General features: G+C 42.0%; 1 protein-coding gene across 1 annotated transcript in view; it reads right to left on the reverse strand.

Moving 5' to 3' along the window:
* Nucleotides 1-9,751: 9,751 nt before the first annotated feature.
* SLIT2 (slit guidance ligand 2) overlaps nt 9,752-16,798 on the reverse strand; it is a 374,063-nt gene continuing 367,016 nt past the window's right edge. The window contains exons 33-35 of the mRNA XM_065877254.1: nt 11,510-11,801; nt 11,088-11,299; nt 9,752-9,993 (exon numbers count right to left, since the gene is read on the reverse strand). Coding sequence (XP_065733326.1) covers nt 9,752-9,993; nt 11,088-11,299; nt 11,510-11,801 — 746 coding nt within the window. The remainder of the gene's footprint in view (nt 9,994-11,087; nt 11,300-11,509; nt 11,802-16,798) is intronic.

Here is a 16,798-nt window from a genome sequence, read left to right on the forward strand (position 1 = left end):
TATGAATGCTAAGTGGATTTAATTCTCCTGATTCTTGTTCCTGTTAACCCTATCTATGGTGGCTTACTTCCTCTAGTGTTTTATATTCTATCACTTTGGGTTTTCATCTAATGTTTAAGTTGCTGGTATTCATCTTACAAAGATTAATTGTGTTTGTTTCTGTCAGGTCCCCTGAGAACTAGGAACTTTGTTATACAACAGTTGATAACTAAAACACCATTCCTTCTTGTGACTCTCTGGTTGGCCAGAGTGATAGGCATACAGCATCTTCTTCATTTCTTGCTCTACTTGTGGCCAACAAAAGCAACTGTAGGCTGAGAGAACTTGACTGACACCTAGATCTTGGACTTTGCAGCCTCCAGAAATAAATTTCTGTTCCTTAAGCCATCCAGTCTTTGGTATTTTGTTATAACAACCTGAGCTGACTAGGACACCAGATAATTCCTTTTTTGCTCCTGGAAGAGTGAAACATCCTGAGTTATAGGAGGCTTTTGGGTTGCCAAGGTCAAGACCTTTGAGGAGATGAAGCTCTATTCTCCAATGAGGAGGTGGAAATCATTTTTTTTATGTTTGAGAGGCTGAATGAGGAGACTGCATGATCTTGAAGGAAGGCCATGAAAGGGGAAGTATTGGGGTTCTGAGGCTGTAAGACAGCAACCTGGACCCTTTGTTGACGATTAAGTGTGAAACCTGTGGCAAAGGTACAGAACAGGTGAGGAGGAACTTTCTGCCAGTTTCTAGGGCACTAACCATGTGGGGGCTCAGACAGTAATGACTGGCTCACTCAAGCAGGCTGCCACTCTGCCATTGAATCTCATTTTAGAAATGTCACATGTTACCTCCCTGATTTCCCTGAGGTGGCAGTTTGCCACTTTCTGTACCTCAAGGCTCATCTCGCTGCTGCACTGCATCTTCCTGTTCACCACCTGACTTGGAGACAGGTGTAGTCCAGGTTGCGTTCCCCAGGAAGCTGGCAGTGCACACATAAGGCTTATGAGGGAGTGCTTGTAGAATCACCACCCATGGAAAGGAAGGGAAGGAAGCAGGCTTGGGCAGAGGGAGAAGTGGTATTGTGATGCAGTCTTAAAGGTTTTGGCTAATCCCATGGGGAGTTCTGAAGCTGGAGTGGCCCTTCATCAACATCTCACATTGAAGAGAGGGTATTAGGCATTTATATGCTCTCATCCTCTAGTCACTGCATGTAGAAATGCACACACTCTGGAAAGAGTGTGGGACCCTGGAAAAGAGCTTTCTCTTAAGCTAAACAAGTCCAAAGTGGTCTGATAGCTAAAGGCTGTCCAATAGCAGTGAGTCCAGCCGCTGGCAGGGTAAGTACTTTGGTCCTGAAGTGTTTCTGGCAGATATGTCATGGTGTCCACATGAGGTGGACTAAGGCATGCTGGTATATCCCGACAACAAGGGTTGGATACACACTTCCATTAACCTGGAATGTGAAAGGAGGAAGATCCAAGCTGAGGTGAGGAAAAGGAACTTGCAAAAGTAACCCCTTGATATTCTTAGAGCAAGGATGTCTTTCCAGATGTGCTTTTCTTACTATGAGCTCACCGGTCAGTTTCATATTGTACCATGACAGCCACAACTGAAATAGCTTCTTTGTGTATGGAGATTCTGCTCTTAAAAAGAATAGGATTCAGGTAAAGAAAATGTGAGTACACAAAGCTGCAACTATTATTCTTTTAGATCTGGATCTCAGGCAATTCTGTGAGTAACTGAATTTTTTCCCATGTGAGGGAAGATTAGATTTCTAGAATCCTGTTTATCTCTCTCAGCTGATGAGCTCACATGGTCTCTGAGTTGGGCACTCCAAAATTTCTGCAAATGTAGGTCCTTTAGCTGGGGCTAAAAGCTCAGGTGACCAGATATCATGGGGTTTTCCTTAATTTATTCTGACTTTCGAATTAGTGAGTTTATAGGTGAAATTTTGTTCTAGGAAACCACATGGTGTGTGTGCGTGTGTGTGTGTGTGTGAGCATGTGTGCCCACGTATCAGGGCCAAGAAGGAGCCACTCTAGGTCTGACCAAATTGAACTGCCAGGGCCTCTTCCCTCTTTGTACGCTTGGCCTTTCAGTGTGCAGGGTTGTGATCACAGCTGTGATGAGAATCACTACACTCCCACTCTTCATTCTCAGACTATCCTTCCTAATGGTAAAGTCCTGTGTTAATGCTCTAAAATATGAAACCATTTAGAAGAAAGAGGGAAAAAGGAAAATCAGATCATATGAGACAGAATAGGGACTTCCACTTCATTCTCTGAGCTGTGAGACCACCATGCTTTTTTTGCCAAATGATAAGAGATTTATTTCCTAATCAAATGGAATATTGTGCATGTCATTCAGAAATGTGTTCCTGCTCATTTCACAGCTCCAAAAAGGAGTGGACAGGCATCAGAAGGGAAGAATGGTAGCTAACGTAGGAATAATAGGAATGAAAAAATCAATGTAGAGATGTAATTGAAAGTAAGAACTGGTGGTCGAGGCAATTGAAAGGTGATATTGTGAGCAGAAACCAAGCAGCATCAAGTAACTGCAAGATCAGGCAATTCACAGATGTGCATCTTTCTCCTTTCTGGGATAATGCAGGCCTTTGAAATTGTGAACAGGGATGTTATCAGACATGCCTATTCAAAGAGAAGTTTCTCTCTAGTTCTTTTTCATGTCTTTTTTTTTTCTTTTCTTACAGAGAATGCCCGAGACCTGGAATGAGTCCAAGCCTGCAACTCTGTGGCTGATATAACTGGACTAGGGCATGTCCCATTCTGTCCTTGAGACTATCTTAGCAACAGAATTCAATTGCTCCCGGCTGGCTCCCTCAGTCAAGGCACACCTGAGTGGAAGGATGACCAGGAATCCTTCAGCAGCCACATAAAACTCATTCCATCTCTCTGGGCTCAGTTTCTGAAAGAAAATTCCTGTAAAAAAGCACTTTATTTTTCTTTACCAAATGAGAGATATAAAGAAGATTTTAATGTGTTTTCACTGGGCAAGCGAGTGCTATTCCTGGACATTTTTTAACAAAAAAAACAAGATAATTCCCCTTGAGAAATACTCATTTCTCTGATATTACCTTATGAGGACATTCACAGACTTTGCCCATCAATTCCAATAAAATCAATATCGCATTATGGTTGGAGTCAGGAAATCTGGACTGTGTGACCTTGGGCAAGTTACTTAATCTCTCTGCCACAATCTTATGAACAAACTGAAAATAATTCTAGACATTTCAAGGAGGGAGAGTAAGATTAATGACAGCAAGTATTTTGGATGATTGTCTCTGTGGCTCTTTCTCCCACTCTCATTTTGTGTGTGTGCTTTTTTTACATTTGATTTTCTTTGGAATCCAAATTCAGCCACCTACATACTGACACAAAGGCAAAGGTAGTTTCAAATGCAAGATGGCAACGCCTCCACTGGGCTGAATTTTGTGTCTCTGGACACAGTTAGCACTTGCAATGTCCTCTATTTCCCTTCTGTGGGAGGAAGAGGCAACTGAGAAGTCCATTTGGAAAAGAACTGTTGCATATATATATATATACATATATGCTATATATATATATATATGCAATATATATATATATTACTCTCTCGACTCTGTTTCAATAATTTTGTGGCTTCTTGCTTTCAGGAATCCTGTTTCTTCAGCCCCAGTAAAACCTTCCAATGTTCAACTCGCTCATGTAAGAGATGAGCTGGTGTGGTCTTGCTCCTTCAGCTAAGACCTCTGTATTCCCTCCAGTATCTACCTCAAGTGTTTGCTCCACACCTTCACAAGCTGTCACTGCAGGGGATAAACCAGTCCTTACCGACCCACTGAATGAGTGCCGCGTGACCTCACCAACTCTTCCAGTTGTCATCCTGACTCACCTCTTCTTTTGCTATCAGAGTTATTGAGAGGGAAGTCTATTACTCATAACTTCTGTTCCTCTCCATGGCTATCCAGCTACTACTCCATCATTCTATTAAAACTGCTCTTTCTTCACCTCCATTCTGGGACCACTTCATTCTAGAAATTATCTAGAGCATTATCTAAAGTTGGGTCCTATTATTCTGGTCAAGTTCATTCTATTGAGTATCTAAATTAGCTCATCCATTTTCTTGGCTTCAGCGAACACTTCTATGTGGATGAATCTTATACCTATGGTTTTAGACATCTCAGCTCATAATTTGTTTTAAAATATCCTTTCCTACAATTTGGCAATCTAAGAGCATAAGTTACAGGCTTGGGGAGGTCACTTTGTGACGAATCTGGAATACCACACTAAAGAGTTTGGATGTTATCCTACAAAGGAGTTCAGTAAAGACATTTAATTAAAGATAGTAAAGACATGATACAGGAAAATGCATTATTTTCATTCAGTGGAGTGGAAGACGGGTTGAGAGCATAAGGGTGGGGCTTCCCAGGTCAGCAACTCTGATCCTCAAGTTCTTTCCAGCCCTATGCAGTCACTATGTTGCAGCGAAACCCACATTTCAATTCTTGTGCTTTAAGGAAAAGCAGAAACAAACAGACAAGCTCAAAAGAAGTCATATCCGATTTCCCCTTCTTCCCTGCCAAACACCCAATTCATCATGAATTATTAATTCTCCCACTGTAACAATACACTCTGTAGAGTCTCTTCTAATTCATTTGCCATTTCCCCCCCTTTTTAATTCCTGGCTCTTACCTTTTTATATACTTAAGAAATAGCTACCTGATCAATTGATTTCACATTCTGCTACCCATCTAAAATTCCCATATTTCAGGTCTTGACAAATCATTCTCTTACTCAGACAATCTCAATAAACTTCTATTGCCAACAAGAATTCTGAACTTCTTAGCTCTCACCCCCAAATATGGCCTGTAATTTCCACCACCATGCTTTTGCTCAAACCATATTACTTTGCTTAATGGTGAGCCATATAATGCAATTGTTCTCTGAATTGATGAAGTACTTCTGTCTCCCATCATTCTAAGCATGCATTGCTACCATGGCTCTTCTAGGCTCAATCCATATCTACAGTGGTTTATTATAGAGACATCTCTCAAGATTCAGTGTAACACTGTATAGTATTTTTTGCACTGTTTTGGTTTCTTTAATGAGCATTGGAGCATCCTAGCAGATGAAGAACAATTTTACCTCACTGGTTGGAGGAACAGCCCTTGACATCCTCACAAAATGGTGCCCTTAATGCACAGGTATTTTTGTTTTTTCAGTTGACCCCTTTCCTGAGTCTCTGCCTTGGTGTCCAGAGCAAAGAATGCTCATGAGTTTCAAAGCATGGGTTGGCCAGCAGTTGTTTCTTTTAATCCAGCCTCATCAGCTTCTGAGTTCATGAAAATGCCTTTGAGATTCCAGAAATACTATTCTTAATCTTCAGTGCTATTGTAAGTGTTGATATTTTCTGTGTCTTCAGAGGTATTTCATTTGGAACTGCGTTAAACACTACTAACTAGTTGCTATTTTACAATGAAAATCCATTTTTATTGGCACTTTAAAAGCTTACCGTAACAGACGCTCCAAAAAATAGATGAAGCGAGTTAATAAAGCCAGAAAATAGTCATTGTTGTATTACACACATGAAATAAATATATGCCTCACTCTGACCACACTGACTTCTTTTGTTCCCTTGACTACGCAAGAGTCTTTCCCTCCTCAGGCCTATAAACAGGCTTTTCCCTCTGCACGGACTCCACCCCACTTGACCCTCACATACATTTCCATCTGTTTCCATTGCACATCCTACTTTATCCTTCACAACTTAGCTTCAGCGTCGCTTCCCCACAGAGGCATTCCCTAACTCCCAATATGTATTTGATTGGATCCCTCTGCTCTACGTTTTTCTAGTACCTCATAATTTCTTTCAGGGAGATTATCACAATCTGAAATTATATATTAGCTCAGTCATTTGTATATTATCTATCACCCATTTTAACCTCAACTCTAAAGGCATGGAGTATGTGCTCTAAAACGGCAGAAGCAATATCTGTTTCATTTGAAACTATATATCAGAAGTTTGGCATAGCTCCTTGCACATAACAGGAGATAGGAAATAAAAATTTAAGTCACTTTTGAGTACCCACGAGAGGATTAAGAATGAAAAATAGCTTATGCATTTTATATAGCTTTATATACTTTATATAAAGCGTCATATACTTTTATAGCTTATATACTTTTACAGCTTATATACCTTTACAAACATGACTTTTGAAATAATGGTCACTCTATGAGGCAGATGACACCATGACACTCAGGATCTTTAAGTCCTGAATCGATTTCCACGGTCTTTCAATCATTTCTCCAGAAAGAATTGCTGCTGACAAAGCAAGTCATCCAAAAAGAAAATGCTCAGAGCAATTCTAAACCCAGGGTTAGTCTATTAGTGCTTAGAAATAATTTCAGGAAATCTGTGGTGAACACAAATTCTGAAGATTGAGAGAGATTATTCAATGAACACGTCTTAAATTGAACACACGTCAAATCTCCATGGCATGTCCTTGACGGTACCTCCTCACTCATGTGAGACTTTATACACATTAGGGATGTTTAATTACTTTATCTTTTCATATTAAAACTATACATTACTGGGCTTCCCTGGTGGCACAGCGGTTGAGAGTCCGCCTGCTGATGCAGGGGACACGGGTTCATGCCCCGGTCCGGGAGGATCCCACATGCCGCGGAGCGACTGGGCCTGTGAGCCATGGCCGCTGAGCCTGTGCGTCCGGAGCCTGTGCTCCGCAATGGGAGAGGCCACAACAGTGAGAGGCCCGCGTACTGCAAAAAAAAAACACCAAAACTGTACATTACTCTGTGAAGCAGCCTTGACTCTGAGATATGCAAAATGCTTTTTGTTTTAATATATTGAATCTGTTGGAAATACTCCAACATAGTTTCCTATTAAAGAAATCCTATGGTCTAGGCTTTGTAAGTAGGCAGCCTTTTGTAACATGAATAATGTCCTTGTCTCATTTACTAGTAATTATTTGACTATTGAATTTTCTCAAAGAAGGACTCTTGCAGAATGTAGCCCCATTACGAAGCAAATAATCCCCTAGGAAACTTGCTAAATCAGCCCAAATTCCAGGCAAACATAATTCTATTTTGTGTCTTTATAAGCAGAAAGGAGAAAGAATAACGTTCTGTAAACTACTGTATTTCACTTTTTTTCCCTTAGAAAACAAAAACAAAATAAAGTCTCTAATGTAGATTACTTAAACTGACATGATCAATAGAGAATAATTGTGCTGTGGAAATGAGTGCCAAGGCTTAAAAGTCCCTTAGTAGAGGGTAGTAATTACTGAGCTTCGGCCTTTACCTCTTGAACATAGACCACGTGATCTGAAGGGCCGGAGCTGGAATTCAGCTCCTCTGTTTTCGAGCTGTTTATGCCTGTGGAAAACAAGCAGCATAAAAATCCCACAGGTTTGTAGAGGGAGATGAATATTTCATATAAAGCCCATGGCATAGCACCTGCCATATAATAAGCCCTCGAAAAGCAATGACTATTAAGATAATGCAAACCCTTGAAGAAAAGAAGCAACCAACGGGAATAAATAAATGGTTTACGATGACGGCATAATATTTATATTATTAAAATGTAGACATTTTAAACAAGAGTGAATAAATGATTGGACATCTGTGTCTGTGAAACAGCAGTATGTGTGTGCGCGCGCGCTTGCGTGGGTGTGCACGTGCACACGCGTGTCCACGTGAGTTCACGCACACATGATTTTCTTACAGGGAAATAAATGAAAAACTCTTAGCTGGTGGGTGAGGATTAATATCCCACCCAGTCAGTGTTATTTTCTGGATAGTATATCTGGATAGCATATCTAGATATTACCAACCCTTGCCTGACAGTACCTTTGGAGAAAATTTCTCTTTTTCTTGTGTTATTTTCCATCTGGATCTAATTGAGGGGGAAAGAACAGCATAAAGGAAAATACCATTTTGGTTGAGTTAGATTTCATCTTATAATATTTTTGGCGGAAAAATTAATTGAATATGCACTGTTTTTCTTAGCCAAGAATATGTTCTTTTCTCCATCTCTTTCATGTGGCCATCCCAAAGTACCCAGATGTGACAGTATGCTGATCTCAAACCAATTTCTGGCAACAAAACGTATAGGTTTCCTTCCCTGTTCTTTTGGTATCACCTTGATTAAGAAATTCTTAAGGAGGAGACTCTAAATACTGTGCAGTTTCTAAGAAAACCAACAAGCTGTTAATGAAGTAAATATCTGTTTAATTTACAAACATCAGTAGTGTAACTGATATTAGTCTGGAGAAAGACAAAGCACACTGAATTATACATGTACGTCTAGTTTTCTTTGTAAAAATGTTTTTGGAAAGAAACATCTGCATCTTTACAGGGTGCCCTGGGATTTTAATGAGGGAAGAGCACAGTCCACTATAAATCCTTATCAATTCTACATTGTAATTTAGCAGCAAACATGTTTACATGGGAACATTAAGGTAATAAAGGAGCTTTATTGTTTGGGAAAAAAAAAAAATCACAGTTCTTGACATTACAGCCTTTTCTCTCCCCGCCCCACCCTCGGTAAAAGGGCAAAAAAAGTCGAGGAAATAATGAACTTGTAAAAGATCTACTTTTCTAGTGTCGATTGCTACACACCATTTCTGTTCTGTGAGGACACGCTGCACAGGGGCGCTTCTTTCTGTACAATGACCGTCTCACGCATAGACTTTACATACCCTCTGCAGGTGTCCTGAATGAGGCCAGTAGGTCAGTGACACCAGTGGTCAGATGTCAAGGTAAACAAACAGATCAACACATATTTATCCCAAGATAACACCCTATGTTAGTACTATTGCCAAAAAAACCCACAAAAGAATCCTGATTTTTAAGTTTGAAAATGTACAAAAATATCAGGACAATTATAAATTAATATATATTAAAGCATTGAGAAACAGCAAAAGGATGGCCTAGAATGTTAAGTACAATGTACTTTGATACAATAAATATTTCTCATTGAAACCGAATACTGTATAGGGCTGTTTAGAACTCATAGAAACAAAAATTCATATTATTACTAATTTATTTATCAATAATCTATTGGTTCTTTATCATCTCCTTTGTCATTTATATTACAAAAAATTAATACTGGAAAACGGTAGATAAACACTTTTGTGTGCTTCTCCTGCTAACATGCTGACGTTTAAAAAGAAGATAAAATTTATTTTAGCACTCTCGTCTCCTCTGATGAATGGAACCCAGGTCTTCGGGATACTTTACGTTTTGCACAAAATATTTCTCATCCATTCATTCTGGCTGTGAATGCTGGAGTTCCATTCATCTGCCTTGCACCCTCACTCACACACATGTGCTTGGTCTGTCCTCATGAACTGCGTAGATGCAAACCAGGGCACAGGAGATTATGCTCTGGGCAACTTCACATCAGCAGAGAGAACCTCGTCTCTCCCCTGGGTATGTGCTTCTGCTGGTCTCCAGCAAGTTACGAAGATGAATCCAAGTTACCATGGTTTCCATCATTGCTCTAATGCCTTCAGGTGTATCATTCTTTATACTTCTCCAGTGTTGGGGAAGCTTTAGTTCAAGCATTTCTTTTTTTTTTTCTAAATGCAGAAAAAAAGTCTTCATTCTCATAATAAAAATAAGTCTGTTCTGTATTTTACAATATATTTCAATTATTTCCACTATGAAGCATTCGTGAGTCCAACAGGGTCAAGAAGTATACAACATTTTCCAAAGACCAAAGCTGCCAGGGACGTGGTTTAGGAGGCGCAGTGGGTACAGCCACACTTCACCACCTTCTCAACCTCGTCTACAAACGATGACCCATCAGTGCATTCGAAAGTGTATTTCCGTCGCTTGCTCCTCAGAGGTCCGCAGCACTGCCCGCCTGCACACCCCCCTCTGCATTCCAACCGGGAGACCTTCTTAGTTGTTTGGCAAGCGGCATAGCCCTGCTGCTTTTGGTAATAATCTCTTATCCGTTCCCCTCGACAAGAGATTTCTAGAAAAGAACAAAAAGCACAAGCAGTATAAGGGCAGTCGCTGTAAGTCGTGCGAAGTGGCCGTGAATCTACAACTCAGTTCAGGAGACACTGCTTTCGCTTCCTGTTTGTAACGGCTATTTTCAGTGTTAATGCTGTTCCATATTATGGCCTGGTGGCACAGCCTTCAGTTCTTTGAAAAACACTTCTTTTCGGCCTTTATTTTGAGCAAAGTGAATACTTTATATGTGGACTGTAAATACTATGCTTTCGGGCTGACAAGAAAATTGGATTCCTAAATCTTTTCTTTTATACCAAAAATATACATCTTCTGTTTTTACACTACTAACAGCTGGTTTTGTTTACCGAGGGCGCCGTTTCAGAGAGTACGCAGTTTAATTTATTAGACCTGGAGTTTAATATCGTTCAATCTGTTACTTAATACAAGTAACATTCCACTAACTTCATAAATTACCCAAGTATGAACTAGTTCAAAAAGAGACATCTGCTAAAAGCCTCCATGGGCACGTTCCTCTCGTCTCATCCCTCCGATACACACAACAAAATCCCTGCCAGCTGGAGGCAAAGCACATTCTGATCACGCAGACACAGGAGAAGGAAATAGGTGGGCTGAAATGTCATCCTGTTTCCATCCCTCTCACCTGCATAATTTACTGTGATAAATCAGTTGATTCTAAGGTCAAAGGCGATTTTATCCTAAAACTAGAGCAGAATTATTAGTACCGTCTTCTCTGTGCCAGAAGATGAATCAGTAATCTGTACAGATGAGAACAGCAGGTAAAGGTAAGGAAGAAGGAAAGTAAATGTGCTCCCGCCTAAGGGAAAAGTAGTATTTCATAGCAAATCAAGTGTGAGAAGACTTGTGAAGGGTGTATAATATCTTGCAACAGAGGTTTAGGACATTTCACATCTGTGCCTTCCTATAACACTGTTAAGTAAATCAACAACAGCAACTACAAATAGTGCAAAGACCTGGCGTTCCTCATATCACTCCGCCCTGTGTGTCTTCCTTTCTCTCTCTCTCTCTGTTCAAAGATGGGGGCCCCTCTTGCTTTGCCAAGATAGAGGTCGGTGCCCAGCTGGGTTGGCTTACCGCGATCACAGCTGTCCCCAGTGTATCCACTGCTGCACTCACAGTAGGGCTGTCCCAGTCCTGAGAGCCTGCATTTCCCATGCTTACACTTGATCGCCTGGCAGGGGTTAAACAGGTCCTCCTCTTCATCACAGAGGACGCCCCCATGGCCCTCCAGGCACTTGCAGCTGTAGGAGAACGCGTTGATGGGCAGACAGGTGCCATGGACGCATCTACAGTGGAGGACCGCAGAGATGGAAATGGGTCAGGCAGAGAGGATAAGAATGGAGGAGGGAGGATGATGGATGGAATATAAGGGAGACAATGCTAATGAACTGACTTCTTTCTCTCCCTTCCCCCTCCCCCTTTCCTTCTTTCCTCTCTGGGGTTTTGCTTTGAAGGTTGGAGTGTGTGGGTTTAACTACCAAGCAGCCCAGACTCACTTATTTCCAAGACAGGGGTCATTGGTCCTCTGGTCACAGAGGGGCCCCGTCCATCCTTCCTGGCACTCGCAGGTGAAGCCGGACTGGGTGCTAGGCTGGCACGTGCCGTGGGCACACACCTTCTTGTGGCACGGCTCACAGCCGGGCAGGATGCCGGTCTGCATGGGCACCTTCCGGAAGTCCTGCAGCTCGCTGTTGATGTAAAGGTTCCGGATGCAGCCGTGGAAGCTTGTGCCGTTCTGCCCGGGGGCCTGGCGCAGAGCTGCAGCCACGTTGTTCTTCCCGGGCATGCCTGCGGGGGAGCACCAAGTCAGAGGTCACGCCCTTCCGCGGCTCCCCAGCCAGTGGCCACCCAGACCCTCTTAGCTCTTCCAGCGGGTCAGGAGTCTGCGTGACTCTTCTTCAGGAGAACCAGGCAGCACAAGCATCCCATCCTGCGCTTCTCAACGGGGCTGCACATCAGAATCACATTGGATCTTTGAAGAAATACTGATGCTTGGGACCTCAGCCCAGACGGATTTGATCAGATTAACTGGGTGGAGTGGGGGAGGGAGAAGGGATGTGTGTTTCTTTGTTTTTGTTTTTTTGGAAGATGCTCCAGGCAATTCTAATGCACAACTAGAATAAAGAACCTAGTTCATTGGAGGTCAATCTTTAGTTTCTAACATCTGTTTTGTTTTTGGTTTTCGTTTTTTTAAATAAAAAAACCCTTATGTGGAGGCATGAATCTATAAAACCTAAAATCAGGGCCACTGTATTTAAAAGCAAGGTTGGGAATGGGGGAGGGATTCGTACTCCCTTCTACCTTCACACCCACCCCCTAACCTGGACACACAGCCCAGAAGCCTAGAGCCAGACTGATTCCCTGACCAATCCTGCCCTTTAAAGATGAAGGGGGCCCAGGGCCCAGAGAGCTCGGCGACATGCTCGGTGTCACCAGTAAGACTGGGTGAGAATTAAGCTGATGACACAAACTTCCCCAATCTCAGGTCATGGTTCAGTCCCCTGATTTTCAGAGAGTGAGAGCAGAGCTGGGGTTCACAGGGACCATTCACCCCAGTCCTGCCAAATTCTAAGCTGGCAGCTAGTCCAGCTCACCACTGGCAATGTCCCAAACTCAGCCGTGGATGTCAGTGTCTGAAAAACTCACCCTGCTTCCAATCAGGACAGCACTTCATTCACATCCTTTTTTTCCCCTTGCTAATTGAGAGTGAAACCTTCATATTCCAAGAAATCAGGACTATAAAAGAAATTCCTCCAAAACCAGAATTTGCAATCTTTGTGCATATATATATATATATATATATATATATATATATATATACACACACATATATATATATATATTCCACCAGTGACGGTCATCTGGTAACCCTTATCTGGCAAAACTGAGGAGTCTTTCCATGGCCTAAGCCAGACCCTGAAATAGTTCCTGGATGGGATCCTACACGAGGCAACCATCCAGGTTGCTGCAGGGGAGGGGAGGGAACCAAGGCCTTTAGAGCAGCTGACCTTCCCCCCAGTGCTCACACCATCCCTACCCCTGGACCCTGAGCTACTGGTTGGAGGGTCGAGGCTGGAAAAGACCAGGGCTGTCACTCTCTAGAGGGTTTGTTGGTTATAAAGACCACGAGCCACAGTACTCTACTCTCTGGGTGCTGCCTTGTGGCAGCATCTCCTTTCCCATTTGAAGGAGCTCCATTCGAGGTCTAGCAGGCACCAAAGTCAGATAGCCGCTTATACAAAACCACTAGGCTAGAGGTCAAAGTCTGTATTTTTGGCCTGTGTGCACTTGGGCCAGTCATTTCCCGTCTCTGGTGCTTAATTTTCTCATCTGTAACATGAGTGGATGGACCAGATCAGTTGTTTCCAAGCCCGTCATACATAAGAGCCACCAGAGGGGCGCTGTTGAGAAGGCAGCTTCCCAGGCCCCCATCTCTCCTCACCTGAGATTCTAACCCAGAATGAAGGCGTGGGCATAGAAATTGCAATGTTAACATGCAAGCTCAGGTGACTCTGGTGCAGGTGGTCCTGGTCACATTTTGACAGGTACTGAATTAGTGTCTAGGATTTGAAGGTCATAAGTTCAAGTTTTTAGTCTGTGTGTGTCTGGCCTTGGGAACTGGGTTGCTTTGTAGAGTGGGGTCAAAAGGATGGAATGTTCCATTTCCAGGAGAGGACTAGTGACTGGGAATTCCTTGTTTGGGGGTAAGTTCTTCTACATAGTCATATGCATCCATCCAAAACATGTGGACATTTTTTTTTGTGGCCTCTCCCGTTGCGGAGCACAGGCTCCGGATGCGCAAACTCAGCGGCCATGGCTCACGGGCCCAGCCGCTCCACGGCATGTGGGATCTTCCCAGACCGGGGCACGAACCCGTGTCCCCTGCATCGGCAGGCGGACTCTCAACCACTGCACCACCAGGGAAGCCCAAACATGTGGACTTTAATGTCCACACATTTATGGTCCTTTCTTCAGAGGTTAAAAAAGAACTTCTTCCAAGACTATTTTCAGTTAGTCACGCAACACACATATGTGCACATGTCAAGACTAACTACAGACCCACGAAGTTCCACAGCGGGGAGAAGCAATTAGTAAATGTGTTCCTTCTATTCCCAAACTAACAATGATAAAGGTCTAGCTTTGATTGTAGTAATTTTTAAATGAAAATGTTGATACATCACACATATAGCTACTTTCAGTAGGATATCATGAAGTCAAGAACTATCTTAACTCAACCTTTTCAGGTGCTTGGTAGACTTCTGACCAGGGAACTAAGTCTTAACTGAAAAACAGAAGTAGATCCATGTTTGTTTTCCTTTAGCCTTTCCTCTATGCCATGGACCATAGCTGGAATTCAACCTATCAAACAATAGGTAACTTAGTGGAAAGTTTTTAGCCTTAACAAGCTCTACATATTTCAAAATGACAATAAACGGACCAAGTGTCAACACTGATGTCTTCTGTACAATGGGGGCATTAGGAGAAGATTTGTGATGCACGGAGGGGTCTCTATGTGCAGGTCTTTACTTTTTTAAAAAAAAACCCCTTTAAGTAATGTATGTTCTGGTTGGACAATTATACAGAAAAACGTAAAGATTACATTGCTTTGCATTAAGTAAAGCCTATATCATGGGTAGTTGAAAACCTAAAGGTAGGGAAACCTGCCTCCCTGTTTTGCTAGAAAATACTCCTGCAAGGGCCTAAGGCATGGAATGCATCACCTTTGGGCCATCTTCCTTGGGGAGTGTTCCTGTTTGCAGACTTTGAGAAAAAGGAGAGCTTGTTTACCTTGCTCTCCTTTGCTAATTCAAGTTCTCCTGCTTTTACCATAAAGAATTCAGGGCTGCAGTCTTAGGACTGCATTGTATTTTTAAAATCCGAATTACCCTTGAGACTGTCCTCTGAGTGGGAAGGAAATGAGCCCAGTGTGTTCTCTGGCAGTGAGGCTGGTTGGAAGTGGAAAGAGGCACCATCTGGATTCTTCCAGGCCCTCTACCCTTAGAAGGATTAGCACTTCTCAGTACTAATTTAAAACATTTTTTTCCCCTTTTTGTAAAAATGTTCTGGCCCAAGCACTCCCATTCTGTACTTATTATTTTCTCCACATTCTAAAGGGGTCTTAAAAGATTTAATGAAATGATGTCTAATAAAACATAATAAAATCAAGTGAAGGACAAGTCCAGAAATAAATGAAAAGCCACAGAACTTAGACTGCTTCCTTTTCTGCTCCATGTTAGGAAGGTGAGTGGCAATGCAGGTGGCTTTGGGGTTAGACAGACCTGAACTCAAACGAGGTCTCTATCAACTTGGACATATTCCATGAAGTCCCTTAGGGATTATAAAACAAAAAATCATACCTACTTCCTAAAGTCTCTGCAGGTTAAGACTGTAAAAGCAGCATTGCATTGAGCACACAGCATGTGCTTAGTAAATATGATTTCTTTTCTCTCCAACCACAGGTAACATCTGTGACTTCACCCACACCAAAGCAACTGCCGTTCATGGTAATGCAGGCAAGAATGGACGGCCTTTGCCTGTTAATGAATCGCACAGTGTGATTCCCATGAAGCAAATAGATCAGTCAACTTGCTGCATGGACTTAATATGAGGTACTTTTATTACAAATGTATTATGGTTTCATGAAGATGTGACTGCCTTCCCCACTCCCCTGGCACAGAAGGGATATTTCTTTTTCAGTTTTGTATTCTTCATGCACCTATTAATTTAGTTCTCAGCTTATGGGAGGTGCTCAATAAATATTTACAGAAATGAACCAAAGACTTTCAACTGTTTTAAAAAAAATCAAAAGTCTATCAGTGTTCAGAGTTTCTACTGCTGAAATTATTAAAAACAGAAGTGCTCTGGAATTTCAGGAAATTTCCCAAAATGCTTTTAGGGAAGGCTTTGAGGGGTTAAGAAACTTATGCAGCATCCCAAGGTCGTTACTGTGAAAATAATGAAAATACCTGTCATGGTGAAGAAACTGGTTACATTGACCTGTTCAGAAACTTTAGCTTATTTATCTGTAAAATGAGTTAATTTTATCAGTCAATTCAATGTAATCTAATTCAGTGCAACTCAATTCAAAATCATATGCTTTCTTGGTCCTTTGCCTGAAATTTGAAATTGTGTCTCCAGTATATATTTATTCCTCCAGATAGAGGTAAAAGTACAAGCTCTCTCCATCACAGGTCTTCTCCTCTGAGCTCCTTCAGAAGTTTGCTCAGACTCTATCCCTCATCTATTTACTCATCTGCCTTCATGCAGCTTAAAAATAAAGTCGAGTCTTCACTCTGTCATTCCAGGCCCTAATCCACCTTTCTGACCGTCTCCCTTGTCCATTCACCATAAGGTCTTAGCTAAAGAGAAGTACTTCCTGCTGCCCCAGTACAAGTTGTACGTTTAATTTGCTCATTCATTCATTTGATTTCAGTAATAATTATCCTATCCTGTACATGAGTTCGCAGCTGACAGTAGAGGTATTCCAGCATAGCGACATTTAACTGAAGCTGGTAGTGTTCGCCTCCTTAATAGTGCTGGGGTGGGTCATGCGCTCCTCAGTTTGCATCACACTTGACTCCCCATCTTCTTCATTGTCTGTATTTGACCTCTAACCAGCTTTCTTTTTCCTATACACCAGAACAGTAAGATTAGATTAAATGATGTTTAAATCACCTAGTGTGTGACAGACACAAAAGAAACATTAATGTCCTTCTCCACTCCAACCACACATTTTGTTAGACCCAGAGCCAGGGCTACAACATGGTCTCTTATCACCCATTTAG

Source organism: Phocoena phocoena, chromosome 5, assembly GCF_963924675.1.
Source record: "Phocoena phocoena chromosome 5, mPhoPho1.1, whole genome shotgun sequence".
NCBI lineage: Eukaryota > Metazoa > Chordata > Mammalia > Artiodactyla > Phocoenidae > Phocoena > Phocoena phocoena.